The 23,093-nt window shown below is 46.1% G+C and overlaps 1 protein-coding gene across 7 annotated transcripts in view; it reads left to right on the forward strand.

The window, feature by feature from the left end:
• LOC137532040 (Fc receptor-like protein 5) overlaps positions 1-23,093 on the forward strand; it is a 353,036-nt gene that overhangs the window by 84,213 nt on the left and 245,730 nt on the right. For all 7 annotated transcript variants that reach the window (XM_068252142.1, XM_068252143.1, XM_068252147.1 and 4 more), the window contains 2 exons: positions 10,749-11,030; positions 20,859-21,113. In XM_068252142.1, the coding sequence (XP_068108243.1) occupies positions 10,749-11,030; positions 20,859-21,113 (537 nt within the window). The remainder of the gene's footprint in view (positions 1-10,748; positions 11,031-20,858; positions 21,114-23,093) is intronic.

The following is a 23,093-nucleotide window of genomic DNA, read 5'->3' on the forward strand; positions in this document are numbered from 1 at the left end:
GAGTCATCTTGTAACATGGCAACATTTAGCCTCCAAGTGAAAGGCTTCTCTGTCTTAGATTTGCAGTTGAGGACTACGCTTACTGGGGCGTGATCTGAATACGAGATAACGCCTATGTCTGCTGCCACATGTTCAGACAAGAGATTGTGCGAAAGGAGGATGTAGTCGAGCCTTGTGTATACATTGTGTACGTTTGAGTAGAAAGTGTAATCTTTCGTATCCGGGTGTGTAACCCTCCATACGTCCACCAGCTGATTCTCATGTAGTGCCTTTTTAATTTTGTTTAACTTTGCGTATGGGATGGAGGATCTGCCATGTGAGGTATCGGTTTGTGGGTTTAGTGCCACATTCAGATCCCCGCCAATGATGACGCTGCCCTCCATGAAACCTTCTAGTTCTGAGAGAAATCTCAGGAGGAATTTGTCTTGCTCCTCATTAGGGGCATAAACAGAACCCAAGGTATATTTCTGGTCTTTTATGAGGCCCTTTACCAGAATAAATATGCCTAGGGTGTCTCTTTTAATATCAATTTCAGTGAAAGGAAGCATGTCTGCAATAATTATTTCAGTGCCTTTAGATTTAGAAGTTGAAATATGAAGTGGGGAAATGTTTGTCTTTCAATTTAGGGTGACAATTTTGTTTAAAATGCGTTTCCTGTATCATGATTATATGTGCTTTCTGTTTCCACATGTCTGTCAATAGCATTCTTCTTTTCTCAGGAATATTAAGGCCCTTGGAGTTAATGGACATAATTTTCATGTGAGCCATCGCAGTAAATTTCTGTTCTGCCCTGAGCCCGGGGCCCTGACCAGAGAAAACCCCAACGATCTGATCTCACAATACCAAACAATTAGGTAGAAAAAATCTTGTAACCAGATCCATATCTTCAACATGAAGAAAACTATAACGTAAGCTTTCGCTAAGAACAAAACCCTGTAGAACAGGGTGCACCTACATGGGATGTAAGATACCATGCCTCTAATGTGAGACTGGGATCTCCCCTCCCACTCGCCGTGCGGAACTAATAACTATCAAACATGCAAGTAGCACTCATTATTAGGTTGCCCCTATAAGACTACATTCAATCACCCCACGGGACTTCAGCGAATTGGCCTATGTGTGTCGTAAAGAACCTGTGTTTCCAGTTCTCACAACAAATGTTAACAGGGAGTTGGCTTAATCCCACTAATCACGTTTAGGTAACTAAGGGCAGATATAATACGTATTATTGGAGCTTAAAGAACCAATTCTCCCCAATTACGTTCTAAACTTTCTGCTTGGCTGATTTTGTCGTGTGAAATGGTGGAGATGTGATAATAGCAAATGTAAATCATTAGGTTATGTGAGAATTCGCTTAGCTTCCTGCGCAGGCAGGCAGCTTTTTGACCACTGTTCAGGTCTGCATTCTGCAGGTCTTTTTAAGAGAGACCTTTTGTCAGTTCTGCAGCTTGCTGCTGAGGAATTTGCATACATTCGTTATGCAAATCCCCTACCTGCCTCCTGTGATGACTGGCAGTATAAAGGTGGGGATTACCCACAGTCCTTTGCTGGTCATTCCTTCAGGGTTTGTAGTAAACACTCCTAGAGAGTGTCAGCCATGCTACTTCTTGTTGAAGTTATCTTAGAGTAATTCTGGGGACTGCACTAGGCAGTTTCTTTAGTGCCGTTAGGATTGCTTATCTGTTTGTTTGTTGTGACTGTCCTGTCCCAGCGGTGGTCGATAGGAAGTCGTTCTGTGTGTCTGGGTGCTAACCGGAACAGCGGTTGTTACTGGTAGCCCCTTCTGATCTGTCTACCTGGATCGCACTCGCCTTGCGCTAGTGCTGTGGATCCTTCTGATCTGTCTTCCTGGATCGCACTAACCGCTAGCGGTAGCGGCTGTGGATCTTTCTGATCTGTGTTTCTGCTTGGATCACACTTGCTCTGACGGAAGAGCGGTGGATCCTTTCTGCCTAGTTCCTGTTTCACGTTTGTCTGTCTTGTCTGATACGAACGCTTGCTGTAGGCTCGGTGAGGTAACCGTTAAGCAAGCGCTCGCGTTCTCTGTTTCGTGTTTGTCTGTCTTTGGTTAGTTAGGCGTGCTTGTCTCTGTTGTGCGTAACACGCGGAGACCGCACACGAACGCGTGCACTGTTGCGAATGAGTGCGGTGTTCGCGTTCAGCTAGCGTTTGTTATTTTCCTTGTCTTTCTCTTTGCATGATTTGCTGTGCCTTTGCTACCCTGGTGCTCTGTCCTGCTCAGTCTTGTGTCGCTATTGACAATCGCCATTCTTGCGATTGCGTTTCCTACTTCGTTTCCGCCGTTGTGTGTTCGCCATTGCTGGGTGGCGACTAGTTTGGTGGGCACACATTGGTTCTGTCCCTTTGCTCTGTTCCCTGTGGGCTATCCAGCCCTGCCTGATTGTACCTTGTCCTGGATCTGTACAATTCCCATTTGGCATCTGTGATTGTGCAGCGGCTGTGTTCGCCTGCACTCCACAGCGCCATCTGCCGGTGGGAATTGCCCTCTGCGGGTGCATAGCACCTAGCCTGGGTGTCCTCAATTATACGCTTGTGGAGGAAATCCACCGCGTCAGCGCACGTCTGGTGCGCTGACCCTGGAGACGATTCCACATTCGCTACAGAATGACCAGCCCAACCAAAATTCCCAGGGCAGAGGGAACCTTTGATTTGCTTCAGATGTCATTGCCTGAGACAAAAGCGTATGTGGATCCTATTATAGGTAGGATCGCACGCTATATTAAAGCAGTTAAAAAATCTGTACTCGTTCCTGATCCCCACCCATATGGAGATTATCTAGATACCGGGTTGTTTGAACCACCATTCGCCTCATGGGAAATCGGGGCCTTGGTGGAAGAATTTGATTTTGATTGGAAAACCTTTTGCGATTTTTATATCGCAAAAAGCGCGGATGTCCTGAACGATTGTCTTGACTCTATGTACCTTTTGATTGATTCTGATGAATGTGACGAGTGTGTTGTGGATCTGGTGATGTTTGTATGGCAGAACATTTTGGATGAATTACACACACACACACCAATCAATTGATCCCAATAAAGAAGTAAAAGTTTCCCGTTCTGTTCCTGCTCCAGTTCCATCTGTAGACTGTGCGCACTATGATTGTTCATCCTTTGTAAAGTGTGCATGGGAGCCCCCGTTTGAGAAATAGGAGATCGAGCTCCTGGTCTATGAATTGGAAGGTGATTGGAGATCGTTTTGCAATCATTACCTTTCTAAAAATGAAGAAGTTTTGCATGCGTGCATTGAGTCTGCGTGCACTTTAATCAAGACTGGTGAATGTATCTCTGACTTTGTGACTCCGCTGTTTGACGTGTGGAGAATGATTTTGGATGAACTACATGCGCTTCAATCTGCTAATTCTTGTAAAGACACATTGTCAATGGACGATTGTTCCAATCCTCTGGATTTAAAGAAAGTGAGTTTTGAATGCATTTCCTTTCCCAAAGCAACTGAGTGTTTGAAGCCTGAGTGCAAGTCGTTCAGAGCAGTTGCTTGTGTGGAAGTTTAACCAGTGCGGTCTGATGTCGCCACCGCACGTATGGCTGCAAAAGGTCTGTGTGGTCCTTTGTCTAAGAAAGACAGATCTTTTCCCTCAGGTTCTCTGAGATCGTCCATTTATGAACCTGCTATGGGGAAAATTCCTAAGTTATGCAACTTTAAGAAAATTATTGATGTGTCTAATAAAGTTTCTTCTGTTGTTGTCGCCACTTCTTTTGCAAATGAATCTATGTCTTATTCTGTTCACACCTGTGAAGGCCTGTTGCCTAATGACAGTTGCCCCAGTGTTTCTGTCCTAGATGTCCTGCAGTCTGCTCCGCAGATCGCGGAGGTTTGCGCTATGGAAGCATCAGTTTTGCAACAAAAGCGATCTTGGATCCGCAAATTTTGCGTTCTGTCTCCTCGGATTCAACATCGTTAGCCGAGTCTAAGAGTGAGACAGCACTTTGGTTTTACGAATCTGACTCTGAAGCATCTTTGCTGGGTCCAGAGAAGGTTTCTCTGAGCCTGCCCTGTACCATGAATAACAAAATGATGTCCAATCACACTGACATTTGGGAACCCCTTTCTTGCTTTGAAGAAAGTTCTGACTCTCCACCCTGTACTCTGGATGAGTCAATATTGCCTTGTACAATATCTCCTGCCGTGTCCCTAGAGGCTCGTCTAGGTATTGCTGCTATTTTCACCTGTTTTTCTGCACTTTTGGAATTGCAAGCTAGTTTGACTGCTACGCAGAATTCTGGGTACAGTGAGAATGAAGTTAGGGAGTCAGTGTGTGTTCCAGTAAATATTCCTGTACATCCCGCTAATTATGATGAAGTTCAGTCTCAGTTTATGGTGGAACCTTCCCTGGGACATCTGCCCTGTCCACAAAATAAAGTTCCAGTTTTGCCCTGTAACTTGGATAGTTCAGAATCCTTCTTAGAAAACCTGGAAAATGATGTTCCTGAGGTCTTGTTTGATGTTCTGGAGGTCTCCGAGTTCCTCCCAAAGGGAGCAGAACTTGTAGGAGATGTCTCCTGCCCCCCAAGTCCTTCTGAGGTGTTGCCCACTTCAGTAGGCATTGCTGTTGTGCTGACTACCTTTGCAGCTCTGGTGGAGCTTCACTCATATGTAGTCAATGATGATATTACAGTCACAGAAAATTCTGAATTTATGTCCGAGTCTTCTTTTGAAAGACCAGTACCTGTGACCTTCACTCATGATGATTCTCTGCCCGGTACTGGTTTTGGTCTTGTCGTGCCGGACTCTGAGGTTGGCAGTTCCCCGACATGTCTTGAGGTTTCTCCTGTGCTGGTGTACCCCAGTGTGCTCTGTGACCCAGAAAGCCCAAGTGTGCCTCGGTTACCAGCGTACTCAGATGCTTCCTTGGTGGAGACATGTTCTGATTTAGCCTGCCTGCTTGCATGCCCAGAAGTGGTCCCTGAAAGTCCTGATCTTGATGGGTGTCCTGCTAATTCTGAATCTGGAACTGTCATATGTTCCATGGGGGTGCTTGGTAGCTCTCCATGTGAGCCTGGTGAGCGTTCTGGCTTCTTGGAATCTCTGCGGAGCTTCAAGGCGTTCTGGGAGATTCCGAGAGAAGTTTGGCTTGGTACCCTGAATACGATCAACAGCGGCTTTTGTTTTGAAAAAGACACTTCGAGCAGGTTTTGTGGCAGATTTGGTATTTTCGGACGCTCCTTGGAAGGTGGTGGGTATGGTCTGGATGGTGTCGATGGCCTCTTCTCTGGGATCCACAGTCCTGATGGGTGTTACGCTGAGACGTGTAGTGCTGATGGGCATGTTTCGGGGGCTTCTGTTTCCGATGAGGTTGGTTTCGGGTGGACTGACTCTGGAATTGGACCTTGTCGGGCTGTCCCGACCTTCATGAGTCTTCTGTTAGAGTTGTTTGGAGATATCAGTTTTTAGGGTCGTCTGGAATTCGACCCTAGAAGGGGGGGTACTGTGAGAATTCGCTTAGCTGCCTGCGCAGGCAGGCAGCTTTTTGACCACTGTTCAGGTCTGCATTCTGCAGGTCTCTTTAAGAGAGACCTTTTGTCAGTTCTGCAGCTTGCTGCTGAGGAATTTGCATACATTCGTTATGCAAATCCCCTACCTGCCTCCTGTGATGACTGGCAGTATAAAGGTGGGGATTACCCACAGTCCTTTGCTGGTCATTCCTTCAGGGTTTGTAGTAAACACTCCTAGAGAGTGTCAGCCATGCTACTTCTTGTTGAAGTTATCTTAGAGTAATTCTGGGGACTGCACTAGGCAGTTTCTTTAGTGCCGTTAGGATTGCTTATCTGTTTGTTTGTCTGTTGCGACTGTCCTGTCCCAGCGGTGGTCGATAGGAAGTCGTTCTGTGTGTCTGGGTGCTAACCGGAACAGCGGTAGTTACTGGTAGCCCCTTCTGATCTGTCTACCTGGATCGCACTCGCCTTGCGCTAGTGCTGTGGATCCTTCTGATCTGTCTTCCTGGATCGCACTAGTCTCTGGCGCTAGTGCTGTGGATCCTTCTGATCTGTCTTCCTGGATCGCACTAACCACTAGCGGTAGCGGCTGTGGATCTTTCTGATCTGTGTTTCTGCTTGGATCACACTTGCTCTGACGGAAGAGCGGTGGATCCTTTCTGCCTAGTTCCTGTTTCACGTTTGTCTGTCTTGTCTGAGGCTCGGTGAGGTAACCGTTAAGCAAGCGCTCGCGTTCTCTGTTTCGTGTTTGTCTGTCTTTGGTTAGTTAGGCGTGCTTGTCTCTGTTGTGCGTAACACGCGGAGACCGCGCACGAACGCGTGCACTGTTGCGAATGAGTGTGGTGTTCGCGTTCAGCTAGCGTTTGTTATTTTCCTTGTCTTTCTCTTTGCATGATTTGCTGTGCCTTTGCTACCCTGGTGCTCTGTCCTGCTCAGTCTTGTGTCGCTATTGGCAATCGCCATTCTTGCGATTGCGTTTCCTACTTCGTTTCTGCCGTTGTGTGTTCGCCGTTGCTGGGTGGCGACTAATTTGGTGGGCACACATTGGTTCTGTCCCTTTGCTCTGTTCCCTGTGGGCTATCCAACCCTGCCTGATTGTACCTTGTCCTGGATCTGTACAATTCCCATTTGGCATCTGTGGCTGTGCAGCGGCTGTGTTCGCCTGCACTCCACAGCGCCATCTCCCGGTGGGAATTGCCCTCTGCGGGTGCATAGCACCTAGCCTGGGTGTCCACAATTATACACTTGTGGAGGAAATCCGCCGTGTCAGCGCACGTCTGGTGCGCTGACCACGGAGACGATTCCACATTCGTTACAGGTTACAGTAATCCTTCACTCAGAGATAGATATCTGGAATGTATATCCCCAGTAACGCTCTCACAACTACTGTCAGTGTCCTCTGAACATTTCAGCCACTTATCCCCATCCGAGAGTATCTTACAAATATCAGCCTCTATGAGTACAGGACAAATATCAGCATGGTTACATATTTAAATATACACATATATACCAATGATAGGTGTCAAGCATGTACAGGATCTTCTCAAAAAAATTAGCATATTATGATAAAGTTCATTATTTTCTGTATTGTACTGATAAACATTAGACTTTCATATATTTTAGATTCAAATACACACAACTGAAGTAGTTCAAGCCTTTTATTGTTTTAATATTGATGATTTTGGCATACAGCTCATGAAAACCCAAAATTCCTATCTCAAAAAAATAGCATATTTCATCTGACCAATAAAAGAAAAGTGTTTTTAAAACAAAAAAAGTTGACCTTCAAATAATTATGTTCAGTTATGCACTCAATACTTGGTCGGGAATCCTTTTGCAGAAATGACTGCTTCAATGCGGCGTAGCATGAAGGCAATCAGCCTGTGGCACTGCTCAGGTGTTATGGAGGCCCAGGATGCTTCGATAGCGGCCTTAAGCTCATCCAGAGTGTTGGGTCTTGCGTCTCTCAACTTTCTCTTCACAATATCCCACAGATTCTCTATGGGGTTCAGGTCAGGAGAGTTGGCAGGCCAATTGAGCACAGTAATACCATGGTCAGTAAACCATTTACCAGTGGTTTTTGCACTGTGAGCAGGTGCCAGGTCGTGCTGAAAAATGAAATCTTCATCTCCATAAAGCTTTTCAGCAGATGGAAGCATGAAGTGGCCTAAAATCTCCTGATAGCTAGCTGCATTGACTCTGCCCTTGATAAAACACAGTGGACCAACACCAGCAGCTGACATGGCACCCCAGACCATCACTGATTGTGGGCACTTAACACTGGACTTCAGGCATTTTGGCATTTCCCTCTCCCCAGTCTTCCTCCAGACTCTGGCACCTTGATTTCCGAATGACATGAAAAACTTACTTTCATCTGAAAAAAGTACTTTGGACCACTGAGCAACAGTCCAGTGCTGCTTCTCTGTAGCCCAGGTCAGGCGCTTCTGCCGCTGTTTCTGGGTCAAAAGTGGGTTCATGCTTCCATCTGCTGAAAAGCTTTATGGAGATGAAGATTTCATTTTTCAGCACGACCTGGCACCTGCTCACAGTGCCAAAACCACTGGTAAATGGTTTACTGACCATGGTATTACTGTGCTCAATTGGCCTGCCAACTCTCCTGACCTGAACCCCATAGAGAATCTGTGGGATATTGTGAAGAGAAAGTTGAGAGACGCAAGACCCAACACTCTGGATGAGCTTAGGGCCGCTATTGAAGCATCCTGGGCCTCCATAACACCTGAGCGGTGCCACAGGCTGATTGCCTCCATGCCACGCCGCATTGAAGCAGTCATTTCTGCAAAAGGATTCCCGACCAAGTATTGAGTGCATAACTGAACATAATTATTTGAAGGTCAACTTTTTTTGTTTTAAAAACACTTTTCTTTTATTGGTCGGATGAAATATGCTATTTTTTCGAGATAGGAATTTGGGGTTTTCATGAGCTGTATGCCAAAATCATCAATATTAAAACAATAAAAGGCTTGAACTACTTCAGTTGTGTGTATTTGAATCTAAAATATATGAAAGTCTAATGTTTATCAGTACATTACAGAAAATAATGAACTTTATCACAATATGCTAATTTTTTGAGAAGATCCTGTAGATGTGAACAAAAATTGGCGAGTGGCAAGATCACAAATCCATTAGTGACAAATGATAGCTGCGCAGATTCATCTAGGTGGAGATGTGCCGTGAACGGGGTCTCAGAATGGTGTTTTCTTCCTTCAGAAGGGACCCCCATTAAAGCCTATTATGTGCGCCCTGGAGAGTTTATCAGTTGCATCCAAGTGAATGTCCAGTAACGGATGTTTCCCCGAACCCCCCATAGAAACCCCCTCCCAAACGAAGAAGGGCCTCTTTACCCCAATAGTCCCCGTGTGATCTTTAGGTTTTTGTGAATTGCGGGGGGATCGTTTGGGACCTGCTAGTAGGTGGAGGGGGATGGAAGGGGTGACAAAGGTGATCAACCGAGGTGAGAGGGGAGCTAAAGAGAAAGGCTCCCCTCTCACCTCTCACCAGTATAATAATGCGGAGTAGGTCTCCGGAGTACTTATCTGCAGTCACAGGGGGTGACTTTAGGACTGTCCTTGTTCAGGAATCACTCCTTGTCCTTGTTCAGGAATCACTCCACCGGTTGCGGATTGTGGGCTCCGTTTCATCTACGTTTCACTCGTTGTGGTAGGCCCAGCAGCATTTTTTCAGGTTGCCATTCCGGTACCTCCACTGTAGGAATGCTCAGCTTTTGAAAAAGATCAGGGAGCTCAGACGGGGATTTCAATTAGAAGTAAGTTTTGTTCATCTTTCTTTATGTGTAATTGAAAGGGGAATCCCCAGTGGTAGGTGGCTCCTTCTTCCCTCAGGACTTTTAGTAGTGGTTGGAGAGCTTTTCTCTGTGCCAGCGTACTTGGCGCCAAATCTTGGTATAAGGAGATTTGGCAGCCATTGTGTTCTATGCCGTTTGCCTTTCGTGACGCCGCCATGATTGCATCCTTAGTACTGTAATGATGTAGTCTGCAAATGACATCTCTGGGCAGTTCACCGTCAGCTGGCATAGGACGCAAAGCCCTGTGCACTCTGTTAAACTTTATTTCTGAGCCATCTGGTTAATTCAGGAGGTCATTGAAAATGGCTGATAGGGTTGCTTCAAGTTGTTGGGGAGGAACTTCTTCCGAGAGGCCGCGCACTCGGATGTTACACCTGCGGCTCCTGTTTTTCAGGTCCTCCAGCCCCGATCTCAGCAGGGAGTTGGTAGTCGCCTGTTGTTTCCGCTCTGCTGCCAGTTCCCTAAGCTCAGCTTTCATAGCAGCCGTCTCCGCTTTCAATGCGGCTGATTCCGCCTCCAGCGCGGCAATTCTCCCGCCATGTTCTCCCACAGTGTCCTGGATCCCCTGTAACTCTGCGCGTGTGACCGAGTTGATACGTTCTGCCAGGTCAGAGAGGTCCTCCTTTGTCGCTAAGCTGTGCAGGTAGTCTTTTATTTCATTTAGGGATTTGGTTGTGGCAGAGTCAGCTTCTGGTGCCTGCGGACTCTGGGGCTTAGGAGAAGCAGCAGCGGCCATCTTGGCTGGTGTCTGCGTAGCCGAGTTCCTTGTCAGGAGCTGTAGCACCGAGAGCTGCTGTGATTTTGAGCTTCTTTGCGACGAAGTTGTATCTTGGGCCTTCTTAGATCTCCTGGACATGGTTTGAGTCCATAAAGTTGGCTGCAAGCTTACTGTTTATCATAAAATCAGCGAGTGGGAGCGGGAGCTCTCATCAGAGACGTCTTCACGCGGGCATAGCAAGCTCCGCCCCCCTGAATCCCGCACTTTTACCGCACTTTTTCCGCATGCAGAAAAAACATGCGGAACATTTTGTGAATGTGAACTTGCCGATGTTTTGGTCGCAAACTTCCCGCATGTTCTTTACCGCATGCGGGAAGTCATTGAGAATAGAGCCCAATGTGTGTGTAGTATGTGTGTATAGTAGATGTGTGTGGTGTATGTGTGTTTAGCGTGTGTGTCAGTGTTGTGTATGTATGTTTATCCCGCCTGATTTCCGGGGGAGAGGGGGCTGGGGGTTGGGCGGTTAGTGGTAGAATATAGAGGGGGGCCCAGTGGTTTCTAGTTACGCCCCTGGGATCGATCATTTCTTGATCTACTGTTTATATTTTTACTTCTCACTTTGCAATGCCTTGATTTATTTATTTTCTCACTACTATTATCTTTCAGTAAAGTTCCTCTTTAAATGTCTTGCTTTAGAATAAACCTAACAATTTTTTTGGCTCCTTACTTTCCCCAGAGCTGTTTTCCCCTCCAGAACTGGTAATAAATCCAAACCCCATCCAGGTGGGTTCCAACATGATCCTGACTTGTGTTGCCAAGCTTCACCCTCTCAGAGCTTCCACAGAGCTGCAGTTTGCCTTTTACAGGGATGGATGGCATGTGCAAGGATTCAGCTCAAATAATTATTTCACAATCCTCTCTGTAAACGCAGAGGATTCTGGGGATTATTCCTGTGAAGTGAGAACGCTAACTAACAGCGTCAGCAAGATGAGCAAGTTGTCATCCATACAGGTACAAGGTCAGTGTGAAATGTCCAACAGGACTTACAGATCATAATACCAACCGAACAAAAAGAAGGCTAGTGATGAGCAGAAATTATGTCTATGCATAATCCAGATCATAATTCGCAATTGTGCATCGTAATGCAACATTTTGGGGACAAATTATAATTCTATTATAATTTTGTATGCAGTTGTAATATTTCATAATGTTGCGTCATTTTGTGTTATTTTGTGCCAACGTAAGCGGTTAATATCAAAGCCCTATACATGCGATTGCTACCAAAATGGCTACATATGTTAAAGGAAATGTCAGCCAAAGTAAACTAGGCAAGCTCTACTTCCTTGAGGCTTCCTCCAGCCCCTTGCAGCCGATAGTTCCCTCACTGCAGCTCTGCTCCCAGCCCCGGCCCGGGGTCCCTGCTGACAGGGTCGGACTGGGCCACAGTAGTACAGTTTTTCCCTCGGTGGGCCCCGCCTCCAGGTCTCTGGTGGGCCCCCCCCTCCTTGTCTGACAGAGATGCAATTGCTGCCTGCAGCCCAAGAATTCTCTTCTCAGTGCTGTAATCACTCATGCTGAGAGCAGTGGCGTAGCTAAGGAGCTGTGGGCCCTGACGCAAATTTTACAATGGGGCCCCCCAAGCACTCTATACATAACAATTGATATGGCGCACTAAAACCTGCCAATGGCAACTACAGTGTCAGAGGTGCAAGAAGGGGATGGGGGGAAAGTGTGCTAATGATTACCACTGTTCAAAGTATCTATAGAAGTGATTATTATGAGCACAGGACCAATAGAGAGGTAATACTGTAGTTGAGGGAGGGCTCTTTGGCCCAAGGGCCCCGATGCGGTCGCAACCTCTGCAAAGTAGGACATTACTTTATATTGAAGGAGGGGACACTATGCAAAGTTTTGCTGGGCAGCAGTGTCTCTGAATTACAATGCTGCTAAGATCATGTACATTTGGCCCTGTCCATAATACATCATGACCACGCCCACCTTCCGGTGCATGGTCACACCCTTTTTTCACTGCAATCATAGGATGTGTGAGCCCTAGGTTGAAATTTCTTTGGTGGGCCCCCAGTGTCCCAGTCCGACCCTGCCTGCCGATATAGATGCCGGCTTTGTGAAGTCATCCTCTACTGCACCTGCACGAGCACCGCTGTGTCAATTACATGGGCTGGAGCGTTCTGCTTAGGTCCAGTAGTTCGGCGCCTACGTAGAACACTCCAGCCCATGTGTGAGTGATTGACAGTGGCGCTTGAGCAGGCACAGTAGAGGATGACTACGCAAGGCTGGCATCTGTACCAGCAAAGACCCTGGGCCGGAGGCTGGGAGCAGAGCAGCGACGAGGGATAGAGATCGCCGTACGAGTTTGACACAATTTACAAAAAAAAAAAAAATGAAGTTTGCACTTTTTACATTGAAATCACTTGCTGATGATTTTAGCGGTTAATAGCATATCCCTCTTACATGCTAGAAACACATAATGTTCAGGGTATGTTTAGGAGGACACGACACGACCTTATAGTTTTTGAGAAAATCGATTTTGAAGTTACAGGGAAAAAATAGCAGCCCATAGCAAAATCACTGCACTAAAATGACAGATAATGTATATAAATGTATTTTAACATGTATGTAAATGTAACCCCTGGCCACCCCTCCCTCAGAGAGCCCCCCCCCCCATAACAGGGACCATGCGGGTTGGTAAAGCTCAGGGTGTGAAGCCCCACGAGGCCAGGGCTCTGCATTCCAGCTATCCCAGCCTGCTAGGGGACAAGGGGTTAAAGTGGATCCGAGATGAACGTTTACACATTGCATAATTGTGTTCCTTTCCTATAGTTTATAGGGCATTCCTCAAGCCAAATACTTTTTTGTTTTTGTTTTAATACTCGAATTCACTGTAAACTAAACAAGCCACGCCCTCAGGTTTTCAGAGAGCCAAGGCACTTTCAGACAGTAGCAAGGGCTCATGGGAGCTCAGTCTGGGCAGGAGGGGGTGGTATTACTAGCCAGAGATTTCAGAGGCAGAGGGGAGGAGGCAGGAGGAGGGGGATTAGGTTTTTTTGCTGAAGATGCAGATAAGCCTGCCTCTGTGTAATGTTTACAAACAACATGGCGGCTTTCATTGTATCACAGGAAGAAATAATCATATTCTATTAAAGCCGTTTGCAGATAGATTTGCTGTGTAAACTATGTAAACTTTAGATAAGACATATAGACAAGTTACTTGGTATAGTTAGTTTTTCATCTCGGACCTGCTTTAAAGAGACTCCGTAACAAAAATTGCATCCTGTTTTTTATCATCCTACAAGTTCCAAAAGCTATTCTAATCTGTTCTGGCTTACTGCAGCACTTTCTACTATGACAGTCTCTGTAATAAATCAATGTATCTTTCCCCTGTCAGACTTGTCGGCCTGTGTCTGGAAGGCTGCCAAGTTCTTCAGTGTTGTGGTTCTGATATGAACTCCCCCTTCCAGGCCCCTCTATGCACACTGCCTGTGTATTTAGATTAGAGCAGCTTCTCTCTTCTCTCTTATCTTTTACAAGCTGGATAAATCGTCCTCTGAGCTGGCTGGGCTTTCACATACTGAAGGATTACAGACAAGGGCAAAGCTGTTTGCAGGAAGAAACGAGCAGCCTGAAACTTCACTGCAACTTCACTGCATGAGAACGGGGAAAGAAACACACAAATGATCTCTTGAGATTCAAAAGGAAGGCTGTATACAGCCTGCTTGTGTATGGATGTATTTTCTATGTGTGGACATACTGTACATCAACCTACTTCCTGTTTTGGTGGCCATTTTGTTTGTTTATAAACAAACTTTTTAAAACTGTTTTTAAACACTTTTAATGCGGCGAGGAGCGGCGACATTGTGTCAGAGGGTAATAGGAGATGTCCCCTAACGCACTGGTATGTTTACTTTTGTGCGATTTTAACAATACAGATTCTCTTTAAAGAGGCTGAGGATGGGGACTCTATGTCATTTTTTTTTTAATTCCCACACTCCGAACCTAAAAAATAAAAAAATTGATTTTTTTTTAAAAAAACTCAAAGGTCTCAAAGGTCTTTTTGAAATGTTTTTTCCTCTTGTACTCACTGTTCTCCTCCACATAGCCTGAAAATTTAGTGTTTCTAGCACGTAAGGGGGCTTTGCTATTGAACGCTAAAGTCGGGTTGCCATTCGCCTGCCAGTAAAGTTTATGGAGCCCACTGTGAACAGTCTGTTCATTAATTTTTGCGGAAATTTGCATTCGAAGTTTGTGAACCGAAAATTTGATGTTTGGGCTTTCTCTAACGAAGGACCTATCGGCTGCAAGTGGCTGGAGGAAACCCTGGGTAAGTCAAGCTTGCCTAGCTTATTTTACTTGACATTTCTTTTAAGGAAAATAGTGGGTCAATAAATCATAAAAAATTATTTTTCAAAAATACTTTGCAGTTTTTTAGAAAATCTATTAAAAAGATGCAAAGAAAAATGTTTTTTAAACCATAATTTTTCATAGTTTAAAAACCATTTTTTCTTTGCATTTTTTTTATTGTACCCACTTTTCTCCTTAACAAATGTAGCAATTTTGGTGTCAATAGCTTGTATGGGGGCTTTGGTCTTCACTGCTAAAGTTGGGACTAAATGACACGAAAATTATGCAAAATTTTAAACGACATTATGAATGACTATAAAAATCAAATTAATTTACAAATTGTAACTACTCATAGGCATAATTGTGAAAATTTGAATGAAATTTTGCATAATCGTAATTAGTTGAATATGATCATTACTAGCCTCTAGAGATGTAGCGAATGGTTTGCCGGCGAACGGTTCCAGGCGAACTTTGGTGGTTCGCGTTCGCCGAGAACCGGGAACTTTTTTTCAAAGTTCGGTTCGCCCATAGACTTTAATGGCCGCCGACTTTAACGGTTAATAGCAAAGTCCCCTTACATAGTAGAAACACCAAGATTGTCGGGAATGTTAAGTGGAATAGTGGGAACAAGAGGAAAAATATTTTTTCAAAAACACCTTATACTTTTTGAGAAAATCTATTTTAAAGTATCAAAGTAAAATGAACCGATTTATTAAAAAGAACCGGATGATTCATGAACCGTTAGTATAGCAGAGAATGCGTCCTAAGCAGGACGTGAAGCTGCTGGCTCCGCTGCTGTCTCTCCCTACCTGCCTGCACCTGTCACCTTCACCTAGCCTGGCACCCGGTGCACCCATGGGTGCCAGGCTAGGTGAGGGTGACAGGTGAGGAGGTGGGGAGAGACAGCAGGAGCCGGCAGCTATGCGTCCAAAAGGACGCATTCTCTGCTATGTGGGAGGCGTCGGAGATCTTCAATCAACGTAATTGAAGATCGCAACATAAGAGGATACAGTTCGTTGGATCATTTACCGTGGATATTGGCATGGGAATTTTTGTTAAAGGTACAGGTAAGTATTTATGGTTAATTTAGAATAATAAAAAACTTTTCTCGTGGTTGTGTTTTTATTTCATTTAACCCTTTGTGGAAATGGGTAAGGGGTACTTTGTACCCCTATACTCATTTCTCCTGGGAGGGGGGAGGGCATCTGGGGTCCCCTTCTTAAAGGGGACTCCCAGATGCCACCATGAACCCCCCCCCAGGGAGTCGTCGCCCCCACCTCCTCCTGGGGCACCGGAGGTGGGGAAGAGCCCCTTGTCTATGGATTGGACAAGGGCTCCGAGGGGGGGAGGAGGGGAAGGTTTGGCCGCCCCTCCCCCCCCCGAGCACCCCCATACCATGGACCATGCGGGCTGGTATAGCTCAGGGTGCGAAGCCCCAGTCGGCCGGGGCTCCGCATTCTGGCAATCCCAGCCTGCATGGGGGACAAGGGGTTAAAGAGGTTGGGGAGGGGGGACCCCACGCCATTTTTTTTTCAGATTTCCCACACTCAGCACATTAAAAAAAATAAAAACATTTTTTAAAGGACTTCCGAGGCCACAAATGTGAAAAAAAGTTAAATACCTTTTCATAATCCATATCCATTGAGGACGCCATCCACACCCTCACGTTCATTCCGCCATGGCTCCCGCACTAATAACGGCCCCGGTCGAGTCCCGACCCCTCTGAACGGGTCGGGTTCTCAACTCATTCCCCCCTCAACATGGTCGCCACAGATTGCAGCGGCTGCGCAGTCCGCATAGACAGCTCTAGCGCTTCCTCCCGATGCGTCCGATGTATGCACGCATATTGATGATGCGGCGGGAGGAGGGCCTAGAGCTACGCAGCCGCAATGGCGCCTATGCAGACTGCACAACAGCGGCAATCTGTGGCCGCCATATTGAGGAGGGAATGAGAACCCGAACCGTTTGGAGGGGTCGGGGCCCGACCGGGGCCGGTATTACTGCGGGAGCCATGGGTGAATGAACGGGAGGGCGCGGATGACGTCCTCCATGGATCTGGATTATGAAAAGGTATTTAACTTTTTTCACATTTGTGGCCTCGGAAGTCCGTTAAATATTGTTTCCTGCTATCTTTTTAACATATCCTGCAAATTTGGTGTTGCTAGGATGTAAGGGGCCTTTGCTATTAACTGCTAAACTTGGCGGGTGATGATAACCAACCAGAATTATAGGGGTGCAAAAGTGCTGCGTCCTCCATGGATCTGGATTATGAAAAGGTATTTAACTTTTTTCACATTTGTGGCCTCGGAAGTCCGTTAAATATTGTTTCCTGCTATCTTTTTAACATATCCTGCAAATTTGGTGTTGCTAGGATGTAAGGGGCCTTTGCTATTAACTGCTAAACTTGGCGGGTGATGATAACCAACCAGAATTATAGGGGTGCAAAAGTGCTGAATTCTGCCATAGGCTTCCATTAGGCTCCCTATTTCACTTTCAAAAATCTCAAATCTTTTCAAAGGGTGATGGCTCAGCAGTGGCAAATTTTCTAGCATTGTAGGGACTCTTAGGGGGATCATGACTGGTGAGTTTCAGGCCCCTAGGCCGAAGAGGTCATAGCCTAGGGCAGGGGCACCCACACTTTTTCGGCTCGCGAGCTACTTTAAAATTTGCCAAGCCCAGGAGATCTACCAACATTTAGGTAGCTAGGTATAGGGGCCTTCAGTATAGGTAGCCAGGTATAGAGTAGTTAGGTGTAGAGGCCTTCAGTATAGTTAGCCAGGTATAGTGTAGTTAGGTTTAGGGGCCTTCAGTATAGTTAGCCAGGTATAGTGTAGTTAGGTGTGCGTGCCTTCAGTATAGTTAGCCAGGTATAGAGTAGTTAGGTTTAGATGCCACTCACCTCCCTCCAGTTCCAGCGGCGGCGTCTTGGGCTCCTCCTGGTCTCCCCTCCTTCGGCCGTGCTGGATGCGCGGCATAGAAGAAGACTCCGGCGAGCGAAGGGGGCGGCGGGCAGCGTGCGCTGACGCATTGTGCCCAGCACCACCCCCAGCTATGACGTTGCGGCGTCCTCCATTCCCGCTGCGCTGCCCCTCTCCTCTCTGCCCCTTCCGATTGGAAAGGGGCTGGCAGGAGGCCCAATGAAAGCCTATGGGGGATTTTACCACTTTTGCACCCCTGTAACTCTGGTTTGCAGAGATGTAGGGAACCCATCTTTGGAATCCAAGTCTAACAATATGTCTTCTACCTGCATGAGACATGTCGTGAGATTCAGATGTTGCTAACGGCCATGGCTGCGATTTATGTTCGTCAGAATCTCCACCATTGAAATTGCCCAAATAAACAGGTTTTTGTGACCCTAGGCTATGACCTCTTTGGCCTAGGGCCCCGAAACTCACCAATTATGATCCCCCTAACAGTTCCTACAATGCTAGAAAATTTGCCACTGCTGAGCCATTGCCCTTTGAAAAGATTTGAGATTTTGGAAAGTGAAATAGGGGCCTAATGAAAGCCTATGGGGGATTTTACCACTTTTGCACCCCTGTAACTCTGGTTTGCAGAGATGTAGGGAACCCATCTTTGGAGTCCAAGTATAACAATATGCCTTCTACCTGCATGAGGCATGTCGTGAGATTCAGACGTTGCTAACGGCCATGGCTGCGATTGATGTTCGTCAGAATCGCCACCATAGAAATTGCCCAAATAAACAGGTTTTTGTGACCCTAGGCTATGACCTCTTTGGCCTAGGGCCCCGAAACTCACCAATTATGATCCCCCTAACAGTTCCTACAATGCTAGAAAATTTGCCACTGCTGAGCCATTGCCCTTTGAAAAGATTTGAGATTTTGGAAAGTGAAATAGGGGCCTAATGAAAGCCTATGGGGGATTTTACCACTTTTGCACCCCTATAATTCTGGTTGGTTATCATCACCCGCCGACTTTAGCAGTTAATAGCAAAGGCCCCTTACATCCTAGCAACACCAAATTTGCAGGATATGTTAAAAAGCTAGCAGGAAACAATATTTAACGGACTTCCGAGGCCACAAATGTGAAAAGTTAAATACCTTTTCATAATCCAGATCCATGGAGGACGCCATCCGCGCCCTCCCGTTCATTCCCCCATGGCTCCCGCAGTATTACCGGCCCCGGTCGGGTCCCGACTTTCGACCCCTCCAAACAGGTCGGGTTCTCATTCCCCACTCAATATGGCCACCACAGATTGCCGCGGATGTGCAGTCCTCATAGCCACGATTGCGGCTGCGCAGCTCTAGGGCCTCCTCCTGCCGCGTCATCAATATGCGTGCATACATTGGACGCATCGGGAGGAGGCCCTAGAGCTGTGCAGCCGCAATTATGTCTATGCGGACTGCGCAGCCGCAGCAGTCTGTGGCGGCCATATTGAGGGAGGAATAAGAACCTGACCCGTTTGGAGGGGTCGGGACCCGACCCGGGGCCGTTATTACTGCGGGTGCCATGGCGGAATAAACAAGAGGGCGCAAATGGCGTCCTCCATGGATCTGGATTATGAAATGGTATTTAACTTTTTTCATACTTGTGGCCTCGTAAGTCCGGGCTTGTTTGCGCTGATCTGTGCAGCGTGGGCTCTCCAGCCCACAGCACAGATCAGCAGACAGCCAGGGCGACCAGACTTCCCCCCTTTTTTCCCCACTAGGGGGATGTCCTGCTGGGGGGGTCTGATCGCCACCGGCTATTTTCAATCAGTGGGGGGGGGGCTCCTCAAAGCCCCCCTCCGCAGCTATTTTCCGCCTCCTTCCCCTTCCCTCCCTCTCCTCTTTCCCCTGGGTGGCGCAGGCTGGAGATCCGTCCTGCACCGCCTCTAATAGGCTTCAGCCTATCAGCTTCCGGCAATCCCCAGCCAATCAGAGGCCGGGGATCGGCAATCTCCTTTACGGTGCTGCTGCGCAGCAGCGCCGTATGATGTAAATAGCAGGGATTTGTTTCCCTGCGTGTTTACATTTCGCCTGCGAGCCGCGATTGGTGGCTCGCAGGTTGTCTACGGAGACACCCTCCGTGAACTGACATAGAAAAGCTGCTCGAACGAGCGGCCATTTCCATGTAAAACCACTTAACACCTAGGTCCGCCGATCGGCTGACCATGGTCGTTAGGTGGTTACAAAAGAAAAATGTATATATATATGGGGGTTCATGGTGGCATCTGGGAGTCCCCTTTAAGAAGGGGACCCCAGATGCCAACCCCTTACCCTTACCCTTACCCTTAAGTACCCCTTACCCATTTCCACAAAGGGTTAAATGAAATAAAAACACAACCATGAAAAAAGTCCTTTAATTTTCTTAATTAACCAGAAATACTTACCTGTACCTTTAAAAAAAATTTCCCACGCCAATATCCACGGTAAATGTTCCCACGCCAGTATCCTCTTATGTTGCGATCTTCTATTAAGTTGATTGAAGATCTCCGAAGCCCCCCACCCACATAGCAGAGAATGCATCCTTTTGGACGCATAGCTGCTAGCTCCCGCTGTCTCTCCCCACCTGCCTGCCTGCACCTGTCAACCCCCACCTAGGCTGGCACCCAGTGCACCCATGGGTGCACTGGGTGCCAGCCTAGGTGGGGGTTGACAGGTGCAGGCATGTGGGGAGAGACAGCAGCGAGATCCAGCAGCTATGCGTCCTGCCGAGGACGCATTCTCTGCTATACTAACGGCTCATGAATGAGACGGATCTTTTTAATGAATCGGTTCTTTTTTTTATGAATCGACTCGATTTTCTCAAAAACTATAAGGTCTTTTTGAAAAATTATTTTTCCTCTTGTTCCCACTGTTCTTGTTAACATTCCCAGAAATTTTGGTGTTGCTAGCTTTTAAAGGGGCTTTGCTATTAACCGTTAAAGTCGGCGGGGGTATATTTTCCCACGGTCAGAAGGAGAATTTACGTTGAAACTTTAAAATTGATTTTCTCAAAAACTATAAGGTCTTTTTGAAAAAAAAATCCTCTTGTTCCCACTGTTCTTCTTAACATTCCCAGTAATTTTGGTGTTTCTAGCTTTTAAAGGGGCTTTGCTATTAACTGCTAAAGTCGGCGGGCGTTTAATTTTCCCACGGTCAGAAGGAGTTACTTTAAAATGATTTTCTCAAAAACTATAAGGTATTTTTGTAAAAAAATTTTCCCCTCTTGTAGTCACTGAAAGATCTCAGGTGTTAGACACCTTGAAACATCTTTTCCATCACTTTTCTGGCCAGCATAAATGTTTCTAGTTTTCAAAGTTCGCCTCCCCATTGAAGTCTATTGCGGTTCGCGGAAGTTCATGCTAACCGAAAATCGGAGGTTTGCTACATCACTACTAGCCTCAAACTCCTCTCGACCACCACCACAGCATGCATGGAAGAGTTCAGTTCTGGATGTACCTTGTTCGTCCAGAAACGTACAACAGCCTTGAACTGGACGTACGTGGTACGTCCTGAAATGTTAAGTGGTTAACCATTGCAAGTATGTCACTTCTTTTTCGCAGTCATAAAAAAACCTGTGGTTACCTTCCAACCAAACTGGGATAAGACCTTCATCAACAAATATATTACTGCATCCTGTGAAATATCTACTGAGAAACGGATAGAGGAGTATACATGGTATAGAAATAACATCCGTATGCCTTGGAAGAAGGATAAAAACTTGGGTTTACCAAGAACTGAAATTGATGCTGGGAATTACCAGTGCCGTGCCGGTTCTAGTGAGAAAAGTGATTCTGTTCATCTCGATATTTGCTTTGGTGAGTAAAAATACAAAGATGATTTAGCAAATAATGGTTCAAGCGCAAATCAACAATGAGTTCACACTATTCTGTTCACACTGTTCATGCGCAGCCTCCAGACGTTTAATCAAACCACCACCAGAACAACCATCGGGGAACGATCTCTCCCTTTGGAAGTGACCACTATTAGACTGGTCATACAGGCTTCATGCCAGGATACCTTAGTTCATCAGGATTCAAGTGTCTCAGGATCTCCGCATGGACCAATATGTGCCTCAAATAAAATAATGCCTCACATAACGTAACTCTGTATGATAAATATAAACTTTATTTTAAAATGACACTCACATGCTCTTTGGATAAAAACAGGTCCAGAGTTTTTGGTACGTGATCTTTCCCCCTTCCCCCGACCTCTCAGTCAGGTGCGTGCATCCTTCTAAGCTTCTCAGTTTGCCTCCTAGCCCAGATCATATCACACTTCCTTGTTAGCCTAGTCTCCGCCCAGCATTTTTCATCATTGCCTTATGATAGGATTTAGCTTGTTGTCAAAACAACACCAATATGAAGTAAAAATATATATTTTTTAAAACGTATTAGATGCTAAATTGATAAGGTGTTTTTCGTGGATCGCAGTACACTTCTACATATCAGTAACAAGGTGTCTGCAAAGAGTTATAATACAGGGGCTCCTTAGCACACTAATCATATAAAATCAAAAAGAACAACAGTAATACCTACAACATACTGTATACTGTAAATCTGTGCCTACATATATCCTTGCTAATTAAAAAAAATGTTAATGAGGGCCCGTTCACATCTGAAACCGCAGAACGCTGGCGATTACCGCCGGCGTTTTGCGGGAGTGATCTTCCCACGATTAACGCGGAAAAATCACTGGACACTGCGGCGGTTTTGGAGCGATCGCGATTAGCGTGCTTTGCACGCTAATCACGATCGCTAATCGCAGAACGCTAATCGCCGGCAAACTGCTGTAAGGAGGGCGTTTGTGGCGCGATTCCCGCTCAGGTGTGAATGGGCCCTAAGAGTTGAGATTGAGATTGATACATTATAAAAAAATATAATTCATCATAAATGCATAAAATTCATCAGTAACACAAACAGGCTAGAATTCATGGTCAAGTAAAAAAGGTAGGTAAATAACTTAAATGGTAGTTAATAGGGTCTATATGTTGTAGGCATTACTGGTGGTTTTTTTTAGCACATGCCTGTGTGCTGGATAGAACTTATGAAGTATGAGACCTTGGGAGAGACTCTCTAACACTGCTACTGCCTATGGAATGAGTCCTAGTGCCTGCAGCTCTGGCGCTTTGAATCCCTCAGGAGAAAAGTGTGATATAAATTTTATTTGGTTTGTTTTGCCTTTTTGATTTTATATGATTACTAGCTGATGATCCGGCGTTGCCCGGGTATGTATTTGGCTAGTGTTGGCTCCATCCACTTTTCCTAACCCTAACACACAATTACTCATTGACCAAGTTTGTGAGCTTTGGGGTCTTTGGCATCAATAATTTGTATATTCTCATAGAAATTAAACAAATCTGATAGGCTGTTTGTGGCTCTGCCCCTCTCCAGCATTTGAACCCCAGTCACCCAATGACCAACTGTAGCAGGTTTGAGACATCTGCTATTAACAGTGTAAAAATGGCAGCAATTTAAATATTCCCCTTGAAAATCAACAAATGAATTTTGATTGACTATTATAGGCTCCACCCACTTCCCTGAATATTAAAGAGAATCTGAAGCCATATTAAAAATGGCTTTATACCTTATACACATGAGAGGCATGTTTGCCACTATCCCGCAGCATAACGAGAGGTCTTTACTCCCGAAATCCCCCCTGCAAAATTCACGACCAACTTGGTAGTTGACTTTTCTGCCCCTGTGCGCTTCCGTGTGAGGCCGGGCTATGAGCTGCAGCCCTGCCTCACACGTATCTATCAGCCGCGTATCTCCACCTCTCCCTGCCCCTCTCAGTGA

This window comes from Hyperolius riggenbachi, chromosome 9 (assembly GCF_040937935.1).
Source record: "Hyperolius riggenbachi isolate aHypRig1 chromosome 9, aHypRig1.pri, whole genome shotgun sequence".
In the NCBI taxonomy this organism is placed as follows: domain Eukaryota; kingdom Metazoa; phylum Chordata; class Amphibia; order Anura; family Hyperoliidae; genus Hyperolius; species Hyperolius riggenbachi.